The following is a 21,598-nucleotide window of genomic DNA, read 5'->3' as shown; positions in this document are numbered from 1 at the left end:
ACTCCCTTTCCTGAGATAAAATGCCCCAGATACTTTACTTTATCAGTCACAAAAGAACATTTGCTGTCTTTGACATACATAGCATGCTGAGACATAACAATAAACACCTCATTAAGATGGTGCAATGCTCTTCCAAGCTCTTGCTGTAAACCAAAATGTCATCAAAGAACACCAATACACACTTCCTGAGTAATGGTTTGAAAACAGAATTCATCCAACTCTGAAATGAGGAAGGGGCATTAGTTAGACCAAATGGCATAACCAAAAATTCATAATGCCCTTCATGGGTTTTAAAAGCAGTCTTGAATACATCATTAGGATGTATTCTAAGTTGGTGATATCCTGCTCTTAAATCCAGCTTACTAAAAACCATTGCCCTAGATAACTCATCAATGAGCTCATCTAAGACAGGGATAGGAAACTTGTTCTTGATTGTTCTCCTATTCAATTCTCTATAATCAACACAAAGCCTCCATGTTCCATCTTTTTTACCCACCAAGACTACTGGGGAAGCAAATGGACTGGTGCTAGATTGAATGATTCCCCTATCCAACATTTCCTGCACCAATTGTTCTATGATATCCTTTTGTTTCAAGGGATATCTATAGGGTCTGATGTTGACTGCCCCCATGCCTTGCTCTAAATGAATTCTGTGGTCAAAAGTTCCTCTACTAGGAGGTAAACCAGTAGGGTCATCAAAAACTGCAGCAAATTTGTGTTTCAAAGCCTGTAACTCTGGGTATTCCCCAGTTTCTTCACAACCCTGTACCAAACAAGAAGTGATTGGTATCGAAATCTCAGAAACTTGTATAAGACAGATCTGTGAAGCATCTTATAATAATTTCTGAGATGGACCAGCTGCTAACACCTTAAGCTTCTTGATAGGAATTCCCTAGAGTTCCACCCCAACACCATTTAGCTGAAACTTCATGGTGAGCTGTTTAAAGTCCCAAGCAATAGACCCTAGAGTGCTCAACCATTGAATTCCAAGCACCATATCACAGCTTCCCAGGGGAATGAGCATCACATCAGCAACAAATTTATGAACCCCAATTGACCATGTAAACTGCTTACAGACAGACTGACATAGCAACTGATTGCCATCAGCAATCATCACAGCTTGACCCTCAATTGGCTCACACTTACAGCCCAGTTTAGTAGCTAAGTGAACATCCAGAAAATTATGTGTACTTCCTGAATCAATCAATGTATGCAAAGGGATGTTCTCCACCATAGCCTTAACTCTCATTGTATGAAAGTTGTGCCCCCCAATCAAGGCACTGCAAGAGATTCTAGGATCTACTTCATCCACCTCCTGTTCCTCTAGCTCCACTGCAGCAGCATCCACCTCATCCAGACCAGGGATCTCAACAGTGAATAAATGAGGTTCTTTGAAAGAGCATTTGTGATTCCTCTCATAAGGAGCATCACAATAATAACAAAGACCCTTAGCAATTTTTTCAGCTCTTATGTCTGCAGGAACATATTTGGGTTTCTGGTAAGGTTTGGATACAGGTCTAGGGTTAGTGAAGGGTGGATTTGGTGGTGTGGGAAGTAAGGGTGGGTGTTTGGACGTGTTGTAAGGTTTTTGGTAAGGTGTGGTTGTTTTGTAAGTTTTTTGTGAGTTAGCAGAAATGAATTCATCCTGCAGTCTGGCATATTCAATGGCTGCAGCCATAGTCTGAGGTTTAAAGGCTCTGACAAATGGTCTAAGGCCAGGTTTAAGACCTCCAATAAAACTCTCCAGCAAGTAATTCTCAGGTAAGCAAAGGCTATTTTGCTGCATAATCGATTTCAAACTTTCAAACTCATCCACATAAGATTCAATACTATCAATTTGTTGCAGTTTATTAAATTCCTCTACCACATTCATTCCCCTCTCATCCTTAAAACGAGCATTAACATCAATAACAAAGTCACTCCAATCCACCTTAACACGCGTAGCTAAGTAACTATAAATCCAGTTTTCAGCCTTCCCCGGCATGTTTAAAGAAGCTAAATCAACTTTTTGATCCTCAGGAATTTTACAAAGATCAAAATATTTGCAACACTTTTTAAGCCAAATTCTGGGATTACTACCATCAAATTTTGGAAAGTCAAGTTTAGGATTATACCCCAATTTAGGCTGAACAATACGGTCATCAGACTTAGATATGTGATCTTTCATAACTTGCATCATCCCCAAAAGATCCTCGATCTGCTTAGCAGAAGCAGCAGATGCTGCAGCAGCTGCTGCGGCTTGATCCTCAAGCTTCCTTTCCATTGTTTGAGAGTTGAGCTTCCATTTTTGTTACGCGTGTGGTGAGAGTAGGTGCCAGAATGAACAGAGAGAACAGGGACTGCTCTGATACCACTAATATGGTTAAAACTTCAGAGAGATTTCAATCCAGAAATGCTGAAAAAACTCGAGAAGAAAAACAGAGAAAAGAAGAAGAAGAATAACAGAATAGAGAGAGAAAGAGATAGAGAGAAAGGATAGAGAGAAGATTCAATGTATTAATTTCATAATGAAAACTTAATACAAAGCATGAGCCTATATATCCAGCTAATTAACCTTAACAGCAAAAACAAAAGGAATCTTATTTTTCTAACAACCAAGAAAAGGACAAAAATGATTAACAAACTCAGCTAACCAAATTTCCCGCCAAAACTGACTAAAATACCCTTTTGTTGCAACACTTTGATGACACCAGCAAAAACAAGAGTGGGAAGTTTGAAACCTAACAAAGGGTCAGGGATGAATAAAACATACTATTTAGATTGGGCCTTTTGCTCAAAAACTTTTGTTGTATAAAATTTATTTTATATTAATTAAACCAATTAATTAACTTAATTTTACAGACTCATATGTTGTCGTGGATCAGAAACCTTTACTTGTCATTACCATAAATTATTCCCGCCACTACTTACAACTTAGTCATTAATTTGCAATTGACATGAGCGCTACTCTTTGTCACATATAGAGCATTGTTAAAGTTGTTGAATATGTTAGGAGGGATGAGGTGAACACCGATGAGTGATGGTTTCAAGTTTATTTTTTAATATTATTTGATATGTTAATTATTTTCTTTTTTTTTTTTTGTATAATTCCGTTGTTGCTATAATACTTCTACTATCTGGCTTTGTTTATGACTTGATGCATATTAATGAAATAATTGGCCTAGAAGTTAAGTAAATGTTCTTGCAAAACCAACTTCTGTATTGTCTTCTACTGATTTGTACTTCGTAATTGCTTTGTCTAATAGTTTCAGGCTTTCAGCTGGGATGCCATGCTTCATCAATTATTGCTTTTGTTGGCTATTGTTACCTATAAATTACATAAAACTATGCAGAAATCATTAGGCTAAAAAGTCATTTTTCCTACTTTACTTACAATTACCTAGCATAAATGATGTACAAAATGTCGGTCAATTCGATTATTTGTTATTGATAATGCTAATCATTTCACATATGAATAATGTCTCGTGTGCAAACAATATTGTCTACAGTATTTGCTTACTATATTTATACTATATATTTGTGATACGGTGTAGTCCATCATAACGCACTCCAAGATTATATGATAACTGACTACACCTTAATGTTACATCTTACAAGTTTAACCATACAATTCCGCGCGCATGAAACCACTTTCAGCAAAACCAAGATTTCGTTGACGTAAATTGTTACTCCGTAAGTGGTAGTGAAATATAATTTTTTTTCTTTTTACGGTGGCTAAAAAAAAATAGTGGTGGTTTTTATAAGAAGTACGTAGTATAAAAAATTGGCCTTTTGAGAGTAATGAAATTCAAATTTTCCTAAAACTAATTACAATACAATACAATAAGACTTTTCTTCATATCACTTTATTTTTACGGAACTAAAATACTAGTATTTTATACAAAGCTTGAATTTTTATGTGAATTAAAATTATGTTTTTTTTAAGGTGAATTGAAAAGGGCTCACACAGTCGCACACAATTTTGCCTAATTGTACTCGTGCTATACGGTTTGCAAGAGAAAGAAGTGCATTAATCTGAGAAGTGTCGCAATTACGAGTCTCACTACCATGGCTTCTCCATCAACTACACCCATCCGCCATTTTTGAATGGCCTCCAAAATTACTCCTCTTCCCTCAAAACTCAAACAATTTTCTCTCTCCACAACACAGTTTGTCTCACTCTTGGAAAGCTACACCAACGCTCGATCTCTCTCTAAAATCAAGCAACTTCACGCTCACATCATCAGTACTGGTATACTTTCTCTCTCCTCTTTCAAACCCTTTACTCTTTGCTCTAATCTTGCTTCAAGTTATGCTCTTTGTGGTCATGTTGCATATGCATGTAAGCTGTTCGACGAATTGCGTCAACCAAAGTTGTTCTTGTATAACGCCATTATTAGGGCGCACTCTCAAAGTGGTTCCCCATTTGAGGTTCTTAAGCTTTTTGTTGATGTATTGTCATCTGGGTATTTGTTTCCTGACAAATTTACATACCCTTTTGTTATTAAGGCTTGTGGAGACTTGTCATTGCTTAAGACTGGTGTTGTGATTCATGGGAAAGTTATAACTGGTGGGTTTGGTTCAAATGTGTTTTTGTTGAATTCTTTATTGGCTATGTACATGAATTGTGGTGCGGTTGAGATGGCGAGGCGCGCTTTTTATGTGATGGGTGAGAGGGATATGGTGTCTTGGGCGACTATGATAAGTGGGTTTGTTAAGAATGGGTGTGCTAATGATGCTCTAGTGATCTTTGATGAAATGATTGGTGTTGGTGCAGAGCTTAATAGGTCTGCTGTGTTATCTGTGTTGTCTGCTTGTGGGGATTTAGATGATTTAAGTTTTGGAAGAAAGGTTCATGGGATTGTTGAAGAGAAGGGACTACGAGATGATGTATGTATATGTAACGCGTTGATTAATATGTATACAAGATGTGGTAGCATGAATGATGCTAGAGAAGTGTTTGACAGGATAAAGGAGAAAGATGTAGTGACATGGACCTCTTTGATGAAAGGGTATGTTATGAATGACAATGCTAGATATGCATTGAACCTTTGTAGGTTGATGCACCTCGAAAAAGTGGTGCCTAATTCAGTGACTATTGCTATGTTGCTTCAGGCTTCTGGAAGTTTGCAGGCAGTGAAACATGGCAGGTGCTTGCATGCTTGGGGAGTTAGGCGAAATCTTTTCCGTGATGCAATTATTGAAACCGCTTTGATTGACATGTATGCGAAATGCAATCATGTCTGTTATTGCTTTTTAATTTTTGATCAAAGTTCACAGAAGAGAGTAGCATCCTGGAACGCAATGATTTCTGCATATACACATAATGGTTTGGCGAGTAATGCAGTACACTGTTTTAAACAAATGTTGCATGAAGCAATACGTCCTGATGCTATTACTTTTAGTAGTCTCCTTTGTGGTTGTTCTGATTTAGCTGACGGACAACAAGCTTTTAGTGTTCACAGCTACATTTTAAAATCTGGATTTCTCTCAGAATACGAAGTTTTGAGGGGCCTGATTGATTTATATTCAAAATGTGGAAACTTGAAGTATTCTCAGAAGATATTCAGTGAAGTTCCACTGGAGTGCAGAGATATTACTTTGTGGAGTGCACTAATGGCTGGATATGGAGCACATGGGCATGGTGATTATGCAGTTTTACTTTTTAAGCGCATGGTTCAATCTGGAGTTAAATTCAATGAGGTTACCTTCACCTGTGTTCTGGATGCGTGTAGCCATGCTGGTTTAGTAGATGAGGGTCTTGAGCTGTTCACATTGATGCTCAGAACATGCCAAATGAATCCCAGTATTCATCATTATACATGTATGATTGATCTTCTTGGTCGGGCTGGTCGTTTGCAAGAAGCATATGATCTGATCATAACAATGCCGTTTATGCCTAATCATGCTGTTTGGGGTTCTTTGCTGGGTGCTTGCATGGCACATCAAAATGTTGAACTTGGAGAGATTTCTGCAAAATTACTTTTTAATATGGAGCCAGAGAACATGGGTAATTATGTCTTGCTGGCAAACATATATGCTTCTGCAGGCAGATGGAAAGATGCAGAGAATATGCGTTCGATGATAGATAAAGTTGGATTAAGAAAGACACCTGGTCATAGTTTGGTCGAGGTCAAAGTCATTTAGGTAACCTTGGAAAAAAATGAGGATGGGTAGGGAGCTCCTGGGGGTCCTGTGCAGTGCTTGTTTTTGAAGCTTGCTTTTGGTGTTTAGTTCTAAACCAGGCCATCTCTTAAGATCTGAAGCAATTCATGAATCATGGCATCTGATATTCTGATCCATGCTTGTATAACAGTGATCAGGTAATGAAAGCATATATTTTTAATGAACAGAAATTGCACTCTCTCTACACCTCCTTCCTCTTCATAATACATATGCTATACTACTTTGCAACTATTATCAGATTGTGGAGATGTTGTAGTCCTTGACTTTATTGTTTCAAAAAGTTGCAGTGCAGGTGCAAATGGTTGGCGATTCGTAGCTAATTCTGACGTCAAGTTCTGCTTTTCAGAGAAAGCCAGCAAAATAATAGGAAGACCATATTCCATTTTAAGCAGAGCTTAATGGAATTTATGAAGTATGATTTAATTGGAACAATGGATGCGACCGTGATATAAACTAGGTAACCTTAACCTTGTTGCAATGCTTCTTACTTTCACAGCTTGGATTCCAAATCATTCAGTTTCAGAGCATTTGTGTCACGTAAGGGTGGTATTAGGCACTGTTGGGCTGTATTAGGGACTTAGGGTTTCTCAGGATGCGTGTTGTTCACGATTCTGGAATATTCTTTCTTTAGGGTTTAAACAAGGGTATTTTGGTAATTTCCGCATTTAATGAATGTGGGCCCACAAGGGGGTCTAAACATTAGCCCCACGGCAAATCGTGAAGCCTACTCTGCGGTTTGGGAGTTTGTCAGAAAATAATCCTTGCGTGAGTACAAGAGTACACTCGAGTGAGAGCGCATCAAATCCGAGGTAGGGCATTGGTCGAGCTTGGGGATGGGTGAGCCTAGCCTAGCAGCCTAGGCTAGGCGATCTTGGTCTGGGCGTGCTGCCTAGGTGAGCTAGCTACCTCGCCGGCGAGCATCAAGGCGATAATGTTAGGCCTAGACGCTGTGGACTCGCAACATGCTAGGCAAAAATTTTAGGCCTAGCCACCTAAACGTTGTGGGCTGGCGACATGCTAGGCCCTAGGCGGTGATATGCAGCCCTTGCTGAGCGAGCATGCCTCCCGCTACCCAGCGATGATATGCCGCGCGCCAGCATGCACTTGGGCGATGACGTGGTGCTCCTCTAGTAGCATTCGGCGATGATGTGTTGCGAGCCGACTCGAACCAGCCCGCGCTTGGAGATGAAGTGCAACCTCTTGGCTCGAGTGACAATGTGAGGGGCTCCGGACCTTTTTTTATTGCACTTTAGCATCCATTTGCCTCAATCGATGAAGTGTTTTTGGGACCTTTATGCCCCGTGGGCGATGAAGTGTCATGGACACTTTCCCTCACCATCAAGAATGCTTAAAAATGACCCATTTCATCTTTTTTAGTAGTGGTCTCGCCCGTTGCTTTGTAAATTTTGACAAAAATTCAGGAGGTCATAACTTGGCCTTTGGGTGTCCGAATTGAGCAAACTTTTTTTTTTTCAAATTGCGTATTTTTTCGAGCTCTATGCAGCTGCAAATTCTCGGGGGTATTTGGTCCAACGAAATCGTGAAAAAGGCCTCTAGCATGGTGAACATGCCATTTTTCCGATCATGGTCTTGCTCTAAGACATAGAATTGGATGGTGTAGAACACGATGATGCGCTCGGGTCGTCCCTTGGGGATGGATGGGTGGCGATATGTATGACACCCCTTGGGGCTAAGAGCCCCTTAGATGGACGGTGATATGTTTGACACTCCTTGGGACGATGATATGTATGATGCCCCTTTAGGCTAAGAGCCCCTTGGATGGACAATGATATGTATTGAACTTTTTGGGTACAATTACGTATAATTGTACGTATTCTCTGTACTCTTTTCTGCATGATTGACAAGTGTCTGACACGTGTGGACCAAATTGATTGTACCAAATTGCGGTTAAATTTTCGAAGCATACATTATAGCCAGTTTCTTATTCATTTTCATTCACATTTACCTTGTCCAACTACACGTCGGCGTGGAAGCAACAAATGCTACTTTCACGGCAGGCTCTCCTAAAGAGCTCCCCCTTCACAACTTACTAAAAGAAGTTGAATAAGAAGCCATAAACAAGAAAGAAAGCATAAGGAAACAAAGGCGTACCTTAAAAGATAGTGTCTTCCAATTAAATTAAAATAAGCACCTCTCTCTTTACAAAGACTTTCCTCGCTACAAATTTTTGAGATTGAAATTGCGAATGAGAAATGAATAAGCAACTGGCTATATTTAGAGAAATATATACTTCGAAAAGTGAACCGCAATTTGGTTCAATCGATTTAGTCCACACACGTGTCACAAACACTTGTCAATCATGCAGAAAAGAGTACGGATAATATGTACAATTATACGAAATTGTGCACAAAAAGTACAATACATATCATCGTCCACCCAAGGGGTTCTTAGCCCCAAGGGGTGTCATACATATCATCGTCCACCCAAGGGGCTCTTAGCCCCAAGGGGCGTCATACATATCATCATCCATCCAAGAGCCCCAAGGGGTGTCATATATATCACCGCCCATCCAAGGCTTTTTGTTGTTGCAGGGAAGCAAACAAACGAAATATATATTTGCAGTTGTACTTTTCCTTGAAAATTGTTTTTCATAATCATTTTCTTGAAAAATGTTTCCGTCCCTTAAGGAGACCTAACAAGTTTCAGTGTATCATCTTTCCTGTCTCCATAGTAAACCATTTCCATTTGTGTTTACTCTATAGATTCCTTCACTTTATTTTCCTGTATCATGAAAAGTACTGCGTATTAGATTAGGAATCGGGGGATCTCTATGAATTGCTGTGAGTTTCAACTTGTGCTCTTTTGCAGATCACTCTGACTTGTTAAAAAAAATTCTGCAAAAGGCGGGACAGGTTTTTGTGGTGAATTCAATCTTGGATTAAAATCGTTTTCTTTGATAAACAGCCATTGGAGTACTTGACAGGAGTCACAGGGCAACTTTGCCCGACTTTTATCTGATGTAATGTACTATTACTGTAGTGTTAATGAATTGGGGAGGGGCTCCTTTGTTATCCTGATGAGACTGTGATGCTTTTGTGGAGTTGACATTTTACATTTTATGGGAAGATATGGACATCCACTGGTAGAGCAAGTCATTGAATGTCTCAAACTATGTGTTTTGTAATCCAAGTATTAGTAGAGCCAAACTGTTCACTTTTTACAGATTATTGTCCATAAGCCCTATATCATGTAATTGCAGACCCGTAAGAGTGTATATGATGTCAATCACCTCTATGGATTATTTGGTTGGTTTATTTCTGTTAGGCATAATGCTGTTCATGGTTGTTGAGTTTTTAGAACCAAGTTTGATGAGTGTGAACTCTCACTTGTGTTTGTCGACTTGATAATATTTGGAAAGCAGTAAATTTATGCACTTAGTGCTCCTTAGTTTATCCTAAGCAACAAATTGGGTCTCGCAAGGAAGTTATATAAGTTGAGGTTCCTAAATTTTTAAGTATGTCAAGTCTAGAAATAGTAAAGGAGATAAGGAAAAACTTGGACACAACTAAATTAACCAATTAATTTACCCTTAGAAATCTGTTAACTGTACACATTTTAGGATACGGTCGTCTAATAGTATAAACTTTCATAGTTTATATACACTAGATTTCCTTTGCCAATTAAAGTATCCAGATTTTGAGGAGAGAACACTGCTTTGTTTCCTTATATTTCTTCAGTATAAAATCTGAGTGATTCCAAGCACAAGGTAGGCTATGATGAAGTTTCTCTTGCAAGTTTTACAGTTGAGAAACCTATAATACTTTTAGAAACTCTGAAAACACAACTGAATGAAGCAAATTTCTTTTCTCATCGGATTCTTCTATAACCGTTGAGATGGGTTAGTGGGATGAAGGACTTTTAAATATGGCCGCTGTTGCTGCTAAGGGCCTGTTGTCATTGGTAAGACCCCGACCGTAAAAGACTTGGAACACTGACATTGCAAATCAGTGGAAGGTTAGTCACCCCCGTGTCTTTACTTCACCATGATGCTCTCTCTCAGTTCCCCTCCTCAATCTGCTAAGGCTATTCCTCTTTGCTTACAGGGTGCTTACAGTTGAAAGCATTGGATGCAACTGATGGCTCATTTTCTCTTTTATGATAATGTGACTTCTAGTCTGTTTGCTGTTCATCCTCTGAATTTTACTCTGATTATTAATATTTTTGATATTTTGTAATCTCGGGCAGCTCAATTGTACTCTCTAGTCCTGTTAATTTACTGAATGGTCCGTCTGCTATAGGTTGAAGCTTGATTTTAAGATGGAATTAGTCATTGTAAAATATGAAAAGATTGACGATACCCGAAACAATATTTCTCTGTTTAATATATTGTTTGTTCCTTTGTGTGCAGACTGTAGAGGTTCATTGAATTTGAAGATCAAGAGGTGTCCAGTGCGAACTCTTTAACTGTAGTAATGAAACCAAAGAGAAACCTTGGTCTCTTTTGTCACCCCAGGCTCAAGCACTTCCAACACCAGGAATCACCGCCCATTCTATCACTCGACTCTTGCCAGAAAACTGCAATTTGAACCAATTGTCTTTCCCTGGTGTAAACGGGTCAAGAGCCTCCTTTGCTGCTGCATGTGGGCCGATATGTCCATGCATTGTTATTGTTGTTGGACCTGTTGCCCTGTCTCGCCTCTTTTACCCACTAATGTTTGCCACCAGTGCTCAGCCTTTCCACCGATCCATTTGCTACTGCCACCACTGCTGTCAGCTAGGAGCTGTCATTGCTTGCTGTCGTGTTGCTGCAAAAGTGCAAGGTAGTGTGAGTGTTGTGTTGCTGTTACCCGTGAAATGAATTCTACTGCTCGCCTATCTACTATCTTTTTATCCCAAGAGCCTAAAATGGGTTGATACATTATATTATAATACAAGCCTTGATCTCAATTCCCAATTTTGTTTCTGATTACAATTAGTAAGGCCCAATTGAACTTATGTAGTTAATTTGGTTTTTAGAAATGGATTTTTATTAAATTATGAAGTATTTTTTATAGGAGTGTTTAATTTAGTTTTGTGAGTGAAAATAAATTACAAAATTATTTTTGTTGTTTAATGATAAGATAATACTCCAGTGTTATCTTTGATTGATTAAATACTGTTTCTTAGTAATAAGTAATAACTAACAATTGTTTGTGTGATTTTTTCTATTTTCAATAGAGTATTTTTTAATAGAATCTAAAAAAGTCTTATATTCTATGTAAAACATTAAGTAGCTATATCTAATACATTCGAACTGAGATACGAATAATCTAAGTTGCACAAAAAAGGCATTTTTACCTTAAAAAAAAAAAAAAAAAAAAAAAAAAAAAAAAAAAAAAAAAAAAACCAAAAAGGGGTTTGTATCTCAAAAAAAGGTCCGTTGAGCGCCGCACATCTATGTCATAATAGATCCGAACACTTTCCCTGAATCAACTTTCGGATCATAATTTCTCTAGTAAATAACTAAAAAAATAGAGAGATGGAAGATAGAAGTGAAAGAAAAAAAATTCTAAATATCTCTCTGAGGTTCACCAATTATTTGAATGTTGGCAGGTCTCTTTATATGTCTTGTTCGGAAAGAGGAGGACTCAACGATTCGTTCGTCGGAACCAGAAGTAAAAATTTTGGTAGATAGGAATCCTGTAAAACTTCGTTTGAGGAATGGGCCAGACCCGGTCATTTTTCAAGAACATTAGCTAAAGGCCCTGAAACTACTACATGGATCTGGAAGATACATGCTGATGCTCACGATTTCGATAGCCATGTATTTCTCATTGATCTTTAAATGAGTTCATAAGTAACAAAAGGATTTGTTAAGGAGAACGTATTAAAGATATAACTTATTTTTGTTTAGTAAGTGTTAATCATTATTATTGATGTTTGTGAAGAATTATTTCGAGTACAGAAACATAGATATTGTGCTAGATGGTGATTGAGATTTATGAATTTTTACGAAAAGTTAAATCCTGTTATATCATGATATGTAAAGATTTTGAACTTATGTTTATTTCTTCATTACAAGTCTTAATGTAAACTACGTGTTTTGCAAGCTAATATTATATAAAGGCTCCATTTGTTTTGATGGAAAATATTTTTCTATGAAATAATTTTCATTTTCCATTGTTCTCCTAATAAATTTTTCCAAAGGTACAGAGTAGTAAATAGTTCTCCTAATAGTAGAAAATGTTTTCCTTCTAAACATTTTCCTCCTTACATCCCTTCTCTTCTCATCTATCTTCTCTTTTCCATTCATATTTTCCCCTTCCTATATAATTTTTCTTACAAGGAAACAAACAAAGATTTTTTTTTTTTTTTTTTTTTTTTTTTTTTTTTTTTTTTTGCAATTATGGTTTTCCCTTGGAAATTATTTTCCCTAGAAAATCATTTTTCTAAAAAGTTGTTTTCCGTTGAAATAAACGGAGCCTAAGTTTATTTGAGATACACTTTTGTCTATCATATATTGGGTTTAAAAGAATATTTCAAAGGAATATCGACAAGTGTAACTCACATGGACAATTGAATTGTTTGATAATGAGTTTCAATGGTGTTTACTTGGTTTATTTTTTGTGTTTGTTTGTTTGCTCTTTGTGTTGCTTTGTTTTTTCTTCTTTTTGTTTGTAAGGGTTTCTTCCTCGTTCAGCACCAAAAAAAAAAAAAAAAAAAAAAAAAAGGTATTTACTAATGACTATACTTAAAAAAGTTATTCCTTAATTCTATTATTTTTATAGTATAAATATACTTTAAAATGATACTAATAGAATAAGAATATTTTGGAAATGTGTTTTGAATACGGCATTAAAGTATTTTGTGTTTGAACGTTTCTTATGAGGAAAAAAGCTATGTATTTAAGAACATCTTATTCAACACAAATGAAAAGTAAGTATTATCAACTACCCACAACCCACCCTTCTCATCATCCTTGGCTCAAAGTCTTAAACGTCTGCTGAAATTGTAGAGGAGTAGAGGACTAGTGCTTCACAAATTCTTTGAATGTTCAAAGACTTTAATTGTGGCATTTGAATATTTAAGACCTAAACCGAGAATGCAAGTAACCAACCTGAAATATTAGGTTTAGAATCAAAGCATTAATGAAGGAAATCAAACTAAGGCTACGAAGACATTGATAGGTTCTTAAATCGTGTTATATAATTGTTATAATAAACCATCAATAAAACGCCGTAATAAACAATAAGGCGACCCCCCAAGGACTGCCCATGGCTACTCGATGACTCTCTGCAGATCCCTAATGATAAGTTAAATTTATAGGCCAAGAAGGTTTTCAAGGCCAACATTGATTCAGTACACTAACCTTCAGTTTATGGGATAGTTTACTAGTCATAACTTTTGTTCAGATGAGATATACGAGTTCTTGTCGATGAAAATCACGAGTACTCAAAGAAATATAATTTTGCACAGATTAAACATCGTTCAAGAATCTAGTGGCGGAAAATAATAGGGACCCAAACAGACAGTGATTCGGGGTGTAGTATAACTAAGCATTGTTGTCTGTGATACTTGAGAAAGAATTTCTGCACATTTAGATATCCCTCAAGAATCGTACACAAGCAAAATTTAATGATATGACCTAGGATTAATCCCCAACTACAAGGAACCTGTTGCAGAAGACAAATCTTACCCTAGCCAAAAGTAGGAAAACTGAAATCTAGTTGATGGAAAATAACAGGTACCAAAAAATGATATTAAAGAGAAAAAAGAATTAACTATATCCCGATCTTTTGCTTGGCAGATGAGGAACCATCACCATCGGGGAGCTCATATGAAGTCCAACTTGGCCTTCGGCTTGATGCACTGAGCTGCAATTATAGGAAGGGCAATATTCTGTGCGTAGTATGTATCTTCAATTATTGAACTATATCCCATAAGACGTGAGAAGCCCACAGAACGAGCATTACTGTCCTTTCTCAACCAAAAGAATTAACAAGAGTTGTTATTTTACAGATGGAAAAAATGAATTCTTGTGCCATGCTAGTCTCCACCCTACTCAGCTACTCCCCTTTAATTTGAGAAGCCATTGCCGAGTCTTAAACCTCAAATATCTAACCATTTCGCAAATTCTATGATGCCTCTTCCCTTCACTTCTCTACCCATTAGAAAACACACATCAGAAGCAGACATCCAATTTTTATCCTGCCTTTTTTTTTTCTTCAGATTCTCATGTAGCTGACTGACGAGTGACGACTATGACTCCAATATGTGACAATTTCTAATAAAATCATTTGTATAATTGACATACTTGGTCCAAAAGGGTCGAAGATGATCAAAGCCAATTGGAAGCCATGGTTTCGACTGACCGTTGTAATGAATAACTGCCGCTTTCTTCACACTCTCAAGATTTGTCTTATTCTGGTAGCCCAAACCGAGCATATGCCAAGATGGGTCAATCGGATGTACATGGCCCTTAAAAGCAATCAAAGCTGGAGGCAGAGTTCCAAGTTTCCACATGGTAAGGTTTGCATTCAAGTTCTGCACAATAAATAACATAAAATCCATGTCACAACTCAATGCCAGTATAACAAAAGATCTAGAGGACATATATCATCTGCAAATTATTGTCTACTTATTTCAAATATGAGGATTGAAAAAAAAGCTGTCACTAAAATTAATACAATTAAACAAGGGTCATTAAAAAAGACAAAGACTGAACCTAAAAGTAGAAATGTGGCATGAAGGAAGTCTTAAACATATGAATTAATACATTCTATATTTCTATGAACAAAACGATGAACAAAAAATAAACTCCCATTTATGGCATAAAGTAAAAAAGGTGTATGTAATCTGAATTTAAAAATATATATATTGACAAAGTAAGCAAGGTTATCAGAAACTATTAGCAAATTGGACCCAAAGTTTCCCATTCATTTTATTACATATATATGCAGTACAATCCTTTATAAGACCCATGCTTCTACAGAGCCACAAGGGAGGGAAGCTAAAAATCTAAATGTCAAACTTAGAAAGTCTTTAGTCGTTTCAAGAATCCTCCTTGATAATTTGCTTATTTTTTCAGAAAGGAGAACTTGAAAAAAAGTCTGAAAGGGCTGGATTCAACGTATTACTCTTCAAAGGTCAGAGCCGTCAGACCACACCCAGCCTCAACCGGCCATTGTACTACTACCTAAAATAAAATATTCCTATCCAACAGCATATGACAGATAAAAACAGAAATGGGAGGGCTCAGAAAATTGCAGGTTTGGTGAGCATGAGCAATGACCATATCAACTTCCTATTGGTATGCCCCTTTTAAGTCTCTGATTCTTTTTTTTTTTTTTTTTTTTTTTTTTTTTTTTGGGGGGGGGGGGGTTGTGCGAGAGTAATGGGATGCAGATTAAACACTTCATGATAATATAGCTTTTCCATGCCCCACCATATTTCCCTCATGGCCACAGCATCCTGCACCCCCCCCCCCCCCCCCCCCTCCTTCCTAGTTCAGCATATAAACTCCAAGAATATTTAAATCAGATACACACAGAACTACAGAAGAATATAATTGAGAACATTTTAAAAATTTTACCTCCTTAAGCCAAGAGTGATAAGTATCCCTTATTCTTGCCTTTCTCCACGCACGCAGATCAAATACGTTCATCCCATAAGCCCATGCACATTCATCAGGATTCAAATTCTGTGATATGAGAGGGTGGGAGAAATTGAAATAATTTCTGAATGTCTTGGACATCACCCACTCGTCTGCACCTCTACAAGTCTCTACAGCTCCATTTACCTTCCCCTCAAGGTCAATATCCCAAAGAGGAGCTAGGTCACGCTGAATTACCACATCATCATCCAAGAATACTATCTTGTCGAGATTTGGGAATAGCTGCTCCAAAACCATGTTATGAAATTAAAAGCCAGTTGGTTTACACTACAGTACACTACTATACACATTAATGGCTTAATCCACCTTAAACAAGTATTAATACACACGCTACAGAGTACACATACAAAAACTATTATAAGATGGACAAACAGGAAGCCTCAAGAGATATCAAATCAAGAAAAGAAAATCATAATCAGCAAGGTGTTTTGCACAAGCCTGCCTCAATGGGAAGATAGTTAACAAGAGGGCAAGATAGGTGTTCACTCTTCCAATTTCCTTCAAAAGGTATTGGTGCTGGAGTGGGACAACGAGAAAAAAATGAAGTTTAAAGAAAAAGACAGGAAGACGTGCATTGACATTCACAAACAAATTCAACTTCTGAGATCAATCAGCAGATACTTGTATTTAGAGTAAGATTTCTAAGCTCTCTTGCATCCACTATCCCTTTCTTTTTCAGGAAATTAGTCTTTGTGTTTCTCATATTTGTTTCAGACTTTTCACTCAATCCATAAAATTTTATAGGATCTATCCCAACAAAATAAATAAACAGTAATCAAAGTCAAACAAATAATGTGCCTCAGAAATGACAATTACCTCAGGTAAATAGATCCGGATATGGTTGAGCAATGAAATGTATTTTGGACTTCTTGCCTGTAATTTTGAAGCAAAAGTTCTTGGAGTAGTCTCGCTGAGATTGGCTCCTGTCACATGGTTTCCATGGTAGTAATTACGTATTCCATTATGGCTCTCTATAGCTTCCAGAACTGGAATGTTCTCTCTTGTTAACCAGTCAAACTGGTGGACACCTTTTACCTCAACAATTGCAGGTGAGACAGGATTTAGAGCGAACCAAGAATGCATGCCAGCATAAGTTTTCTTGTCAGTGATAACATGAAAGACTATTTTCTCAGGTTTCAAAGATGACTGCACAGCAGAAGCAACCACCACTGAAGCAGCCAAAATATTATCCGTGGACAAAACAAAATGGTACATGGAATTGTCAGATAGCAGTGGAAGCAACTCCGGAGGGGGCAATTGTTTGCGAGCATGAGCATTAGAAGAGTACTCATCAGTCAAACGCAGAGACAAACAATGGATGCCTTTGGGAATTGAACTAGCAGCAAAGTGTTTGTTCATCAGCTCTGCAAACTTAGCTTCCCTAATTTCTCTTTCAAATTTCTCTATCTGTTAAGTAACAATTTATATCGTCAACAATCACTTCATTACCATACACAAACATAAACACATATACACATTAGCAGATCTAGATATGTTATTGTTTTGGATATGAACCACACCAAAAGACAACCATCGCATGCATCATAATTGATAGAAACATAAGTTCTAAAACTTTATATTATTTATGAGAGGAATGACTACCACCAACCATTATTTGATGTAATGTAATTAAAAAAAGTCCCAAATGCCCTATAACCATAAAATTACAAAAGCTACAGCATCACCCAAATCTCTTTTTTGTTTTACTTTGTGAACTTCACATCATACTCTAAGAATCTATTTAGAACAAATATTATTTCAATCACAATAATTGATCTTAGTTTCTCCATTCCAGCTGCTCTCTTTGTTTCTAGAACAGAAACCTGGTGAGAGCATCATGCCTAGTGTACTCAATGCAGAAACAACAGAGAGTCTCCAATCTATCGCATTGAAAATATTTAGGTCACCTAATCCTTCAACCAGGCCAGAGATTTAGAAAGTGCAGATAGACTTTTATCCTCTAAAAGTACTTGTCAGTGTCACATATTTCGCAATTCGCTATAATACATGGAACAGGTGAGAGGAGAACAATTCGCTACCTAAATACTTTAAATTAGCCCACAAGTGTTGGAAGCACTACTGCAAATTACACAGTTTAACAAATTATGTACATTTCAGAAACATAAGGGAAGGCTAGTTGCTAACAAAGATTATGAAGACAAATATTCATGGACATCAGAGTTGATAGTCAAAATAGAACAGTAAATTCTCTTAGTTGTTTATAAATGACAATCCCATCTTTTATCGTCCCAAAAATGCCATATGGCTCTCTTCGTAACAGTGTAAATATACTACTAAACAACAAAAGTTAGGGCATATATATGACATTCTAAAAATTTAACACAGTAACTTATGTTGCAAGAGGAATAACCGTTGGGTTTTCAGCAACAATTTTATAAACTTCTAGAAAAAAAAAGTCTTATGTGGACCAAATTAGAAATGGAAGTAACTGCTACCCTAGTTTTATCAGTACAATAGACCACTGTTCATGACGGTAAAAAAAATGTTTTGAGCAAAAAGAAAATTATTAAGAGCTCCTTTGTTTTAATTATCAGTAATTAATGTTGCAGGAGAAGGAACCATAATAGAGTACCTGAACTCTCTAAATATCATATAGATAAAAAGTTTTGTCTCCATATATTCCAAAACATATTATAATGACATTTCTGCATACTTTAGTTTACCAAAGATTATATAGATAAAAAGTTTTGTCTCCATATATTCCAAAACAATATAATAATGACATTTCTGCATACTTTAGTTTACCATATGCATTCTCGTAAGTGTAATATACACAATTTCAACTATGAAAAGTTAGAAAGATATACATCCACAAGATCTATCTTCATGCAGACTTTCACAAATAATGTAAGCTGAAGACCAGAACATAGGCTTCGTGATATGAAAGAGCAATACATACCGTTCCTTTTAAGATGAAACCAAAGGTTTTTGCGTCATACTGGTTGTTCTTCATATCAGACACAAGTTGACCGTATGAATCTGGAAGCTTTAGACCAGATGGCATCTCTTCACTATTGACCTGATTAAGAATTTTGTAGAAATCTCTAACCAGCCTCTGTTGCAACATGAAAAAGAGAATGAGAAAAAGTAAATTTGCTTCACATAAGAAAAAATATAATACAATAACATGCACAAAATTAATACCCCTGAATCATCTCTACCGAGGAGCCTGGGACCAAAACGCCTACCTAAACAATCTGTAACATAATGGAAAGACAAAAGTCAAAATCATAGCTTCCTTGAATAGTTGGCCGTACAGAATAGTAGATCAAGCAAAAACAAGGTTAATTTTTTTATCCAGAAGAAAAGCCAGCAGAAAATTGCACATGACAGCAGAATAATAGATTAGTTTATATATAATAGCTGTGGCCTTTGAATCAAGCTATAATTATTTGACAAACACTCAAATGAACCGGAGGTCGGCATGCAAACACACAAATAGACAAGAAAGAAACTCGAGAGAGACAAGATACAATGTAGCAGCCTTTCAAGGTTATGTGTGATTTCACAAAAAATTTAAGCCATAATGGTAAGTACAACCTTTCCTCTGTAACTGCTTTACACCTCAAAATTTAAACGGCTCTATCTAAGATAAGAAAGAGAGGAATAAAACTTTACAAAGTGCACAATAATAGAGGCCACCAAAATAGATCAACATGAAACATATATATCATTCAAAGTAATGTTCAAGCCCTGTTAACAAAATTTCAAATGAAATATTGCCCTAGTGCCCAGTACAAAAAAGCAATAAAACATTGCAAGAACCATTGAATGAGCAAACATTCTTTCCTTTACTTCTCTCATTTTCTTTCTTTCTCTCCCTTCCAAAAGGAGGTGAACTAGGGTGAATGTCAGGTTCAATTATTCAAATGCTAGCGAGTTAAAATATGCTCCCTGCTATATTGCAAAATATACAAAACCTCTGTGAAAACATGCGCCCTAGAAGGCTAGAACTAGATTAGGCATCAGCTAAACTCATTAGGCATCTTCACAATTATAAGATCGCTGATCACACTTTAATTAATGATAAGCCAACACCGGGACCATCTCTGATTTCTGAATCATGAAAAAATGTAAGAGCATCTATGCATTAACTCTTACCAATTGCATTACAGGATACATCCATACATATCTAAATACCAACAATTATAACATTCTGTATACAAAAATCAATAAACCAACGACACTATCTCACAAGAGAGAGAAAGAAACAAAGGATTTTGCAAGATACAAATAAAAATCGAAACGCTGATTTCAGTTATACTGCTATAGTAATTAGTAATACCCAAAACACCTAGCGATTGCAACGATTGCCGTCTAAAGCAGCAACCTAAAACAATGCTAAGATCACAAAAAGCTCCACAACGATTAACAATCCAATCCCAATCAACACAATGGGAACACACACAATCGCTTATACCCAAAACTAACCTAATTCAAACCCAAAAAAGCCAAGACATCAGGAATCAGCCCAGTGTCGGCAAACCCAAAACCATCGTAATCAAAGTGATTCCATGTCAATCGAATTCAAGAAATCGAAAACAAACACACCCACAAATCCAAACAATCAGATTCCAATTCCAATCAATGCAAATCGATACACAACCAAATCAAACAAAAATCAAAACCAAGATCCAGAAAATAATGGAATCAAAATCATACCTAAAGAAGAACAATTGTTGACACCTTCAAGAGTAACAAGAGCAGTAAGAATGAAGACGAACGGCAACAAAAAAGCAAGAATGAGGATTGTATGAAAAAGGGTACGATATGAAATGTGACGAGCAGCTACTTTGATCTTCATCAAGTCAACGAACCCACCATTGCTCGATGATATAGTTATACTTCTCATGCTCGGCGACAAGTGCAGCTGCATCCTCGTCCTCTAACCAATTCTCTATATATAACTATCAAACTACTACAACAAACATAACATAATAAATTCTGTTCCTGCTGTTGTTCGGGTTCATTCGATTTTGGTTGTATATTCAATTCTCCTATAATCGGTTTCCCCTCGACCCATCTTCCCCTTGACAACCTCTCCAACATCCGATCAACAATGATCCCTCTTTTTTTTTTCAAACCCCTTCAAAAATAAAAAAATAACAACAATCCCTTGTTGTCAAGAAAAACAACAACCCACCCTGGTTTTTAATCTTGTTGCTCAGATTCAATAAGTTGGGATTGATTTATATTATATTATAATATGAAAAATGATATGAAATGAAATTATTCTGTGACGACGGAATAATTTCTTTCTTTGTTGTTGGATTTGGTTAAGTGGGGTTTTCGATTTTTTTTTTTTTTGGGAAATTAGTTGTTTGAGTAATTGAAAATCAGCATTGAAGGAAAGAAGGGAAAGAGGGTAAATAAGCTGAAGCTTTTTTAGTCTACTCTCTCATGGATGGATCGGGGTAGAGAGAGAAACTAGAGAGAGATTGGGAACAAGGGAAGAAAAACAAAGGAAAATCTGATAAAAAAATGAAAAAAGAAAACAAAAATAATGAAAATTTGTTTGTTTAATTTTCCTCGTTCTTTCGGGGGGTTTTTTTTTTTCCTTCTTTACTGTATTTTTAATTTAAAAAATAAATTGATTTTGTGATGTATTTATTAAATTTATTAATATTAATTAACTAAATAGAAATGTATGAATAATTAAATAATAGATAAATAAAATAAAAATATATGATTAAATAATTAATGGGAAAGGTGAGATTTAGAGTAAAAAGTCAATAAGATTGAAATGGAATACCGTGTTTGGATCGGTTGGTTGGATCGGGGGCCGTCGGCAAAGGGGTT

At 36.6% G+C, this 21,598-nt stretch overlaps 1 protein-coding gene and 1 pseudogene across 4 annotated transcripts; one reads left to right on the top strand and one right to left on the bottom strand.

The window, feature by feature from the left end:
• The first annotated feature begins 4,036 nt into the window (after positions 1 to 4,036).
• On the top strand, positions 4,037 to 11,196 carry LOC145584889 (pentatricopeptide repeat-containing protein At5g39350 pseudogene; annotated as a pseudogene). Of its 3 annotated transcripts, none has more exons than XR_014100440.1 (3): positions 4,037 to 6,302; positions 6,458 to 6,622; positions 10,535 to 11,196. The product of XR_014100440.1 is annotated as a pentatricopeptide repeat-containing protein At5g39350 pseudogene, transcript variant X1 (transcript). The 3 variants fall into 3 exon arrangements; XR_014100443.1 differs by having other exon boundaries at positions 6,453 to 6,622; XR_014100442.1 differs by having other exon boundaries at positions 6,447 to 6,622.
• Positions 11,197 to 13,680: 2,484 nt separating this feature from the next.
• Positions 13,681 to 21,330, bottom strand: LOC145586226 (putative galacturonosyltransferase 14). The gene is made up of 6 exons (XM_081643006.1): positions 20,462 to 21,330; positions 18,944 to 18,996; positions 18,699 to 18,854; positions 16,595 to 17,185; positions 15,698 to 16,000; positions 13,681 to 14,649 (listed from the first exon to the last, which is right to left on the bottom strand). Exons 1-6 carry the CDS (start codon positions 20,673 to 20,675, stop codon positions 14,365 to 14,367), a joined length of 1,602 nt encoding a protein of 533 aa, XP_081499132.1. The 5' UTR covers positions 20,676 to 21,330; the 3' UTR covers positions 13,681 to 14,364.
• Positions 21,331 to 21,598: the final 268 nt, after the last annotated feature.

Source organism: Chenopodium album, chromosome 16, assembly GCF_948465745.1.
Source record: "Chenopodium album chromosome 16, dcCheAlbu1.1, whole genome shotgun sequence".
NCBI lineage: Eukaryota > Viridiplantae > Streptophyta > Magnoliopsida > Caryophyllales > Amaranthaceae > Chenopodium > Chenopodium album.
This window is presented reverse-complemented; position numbering and strand designations above follow the sequence as displayed.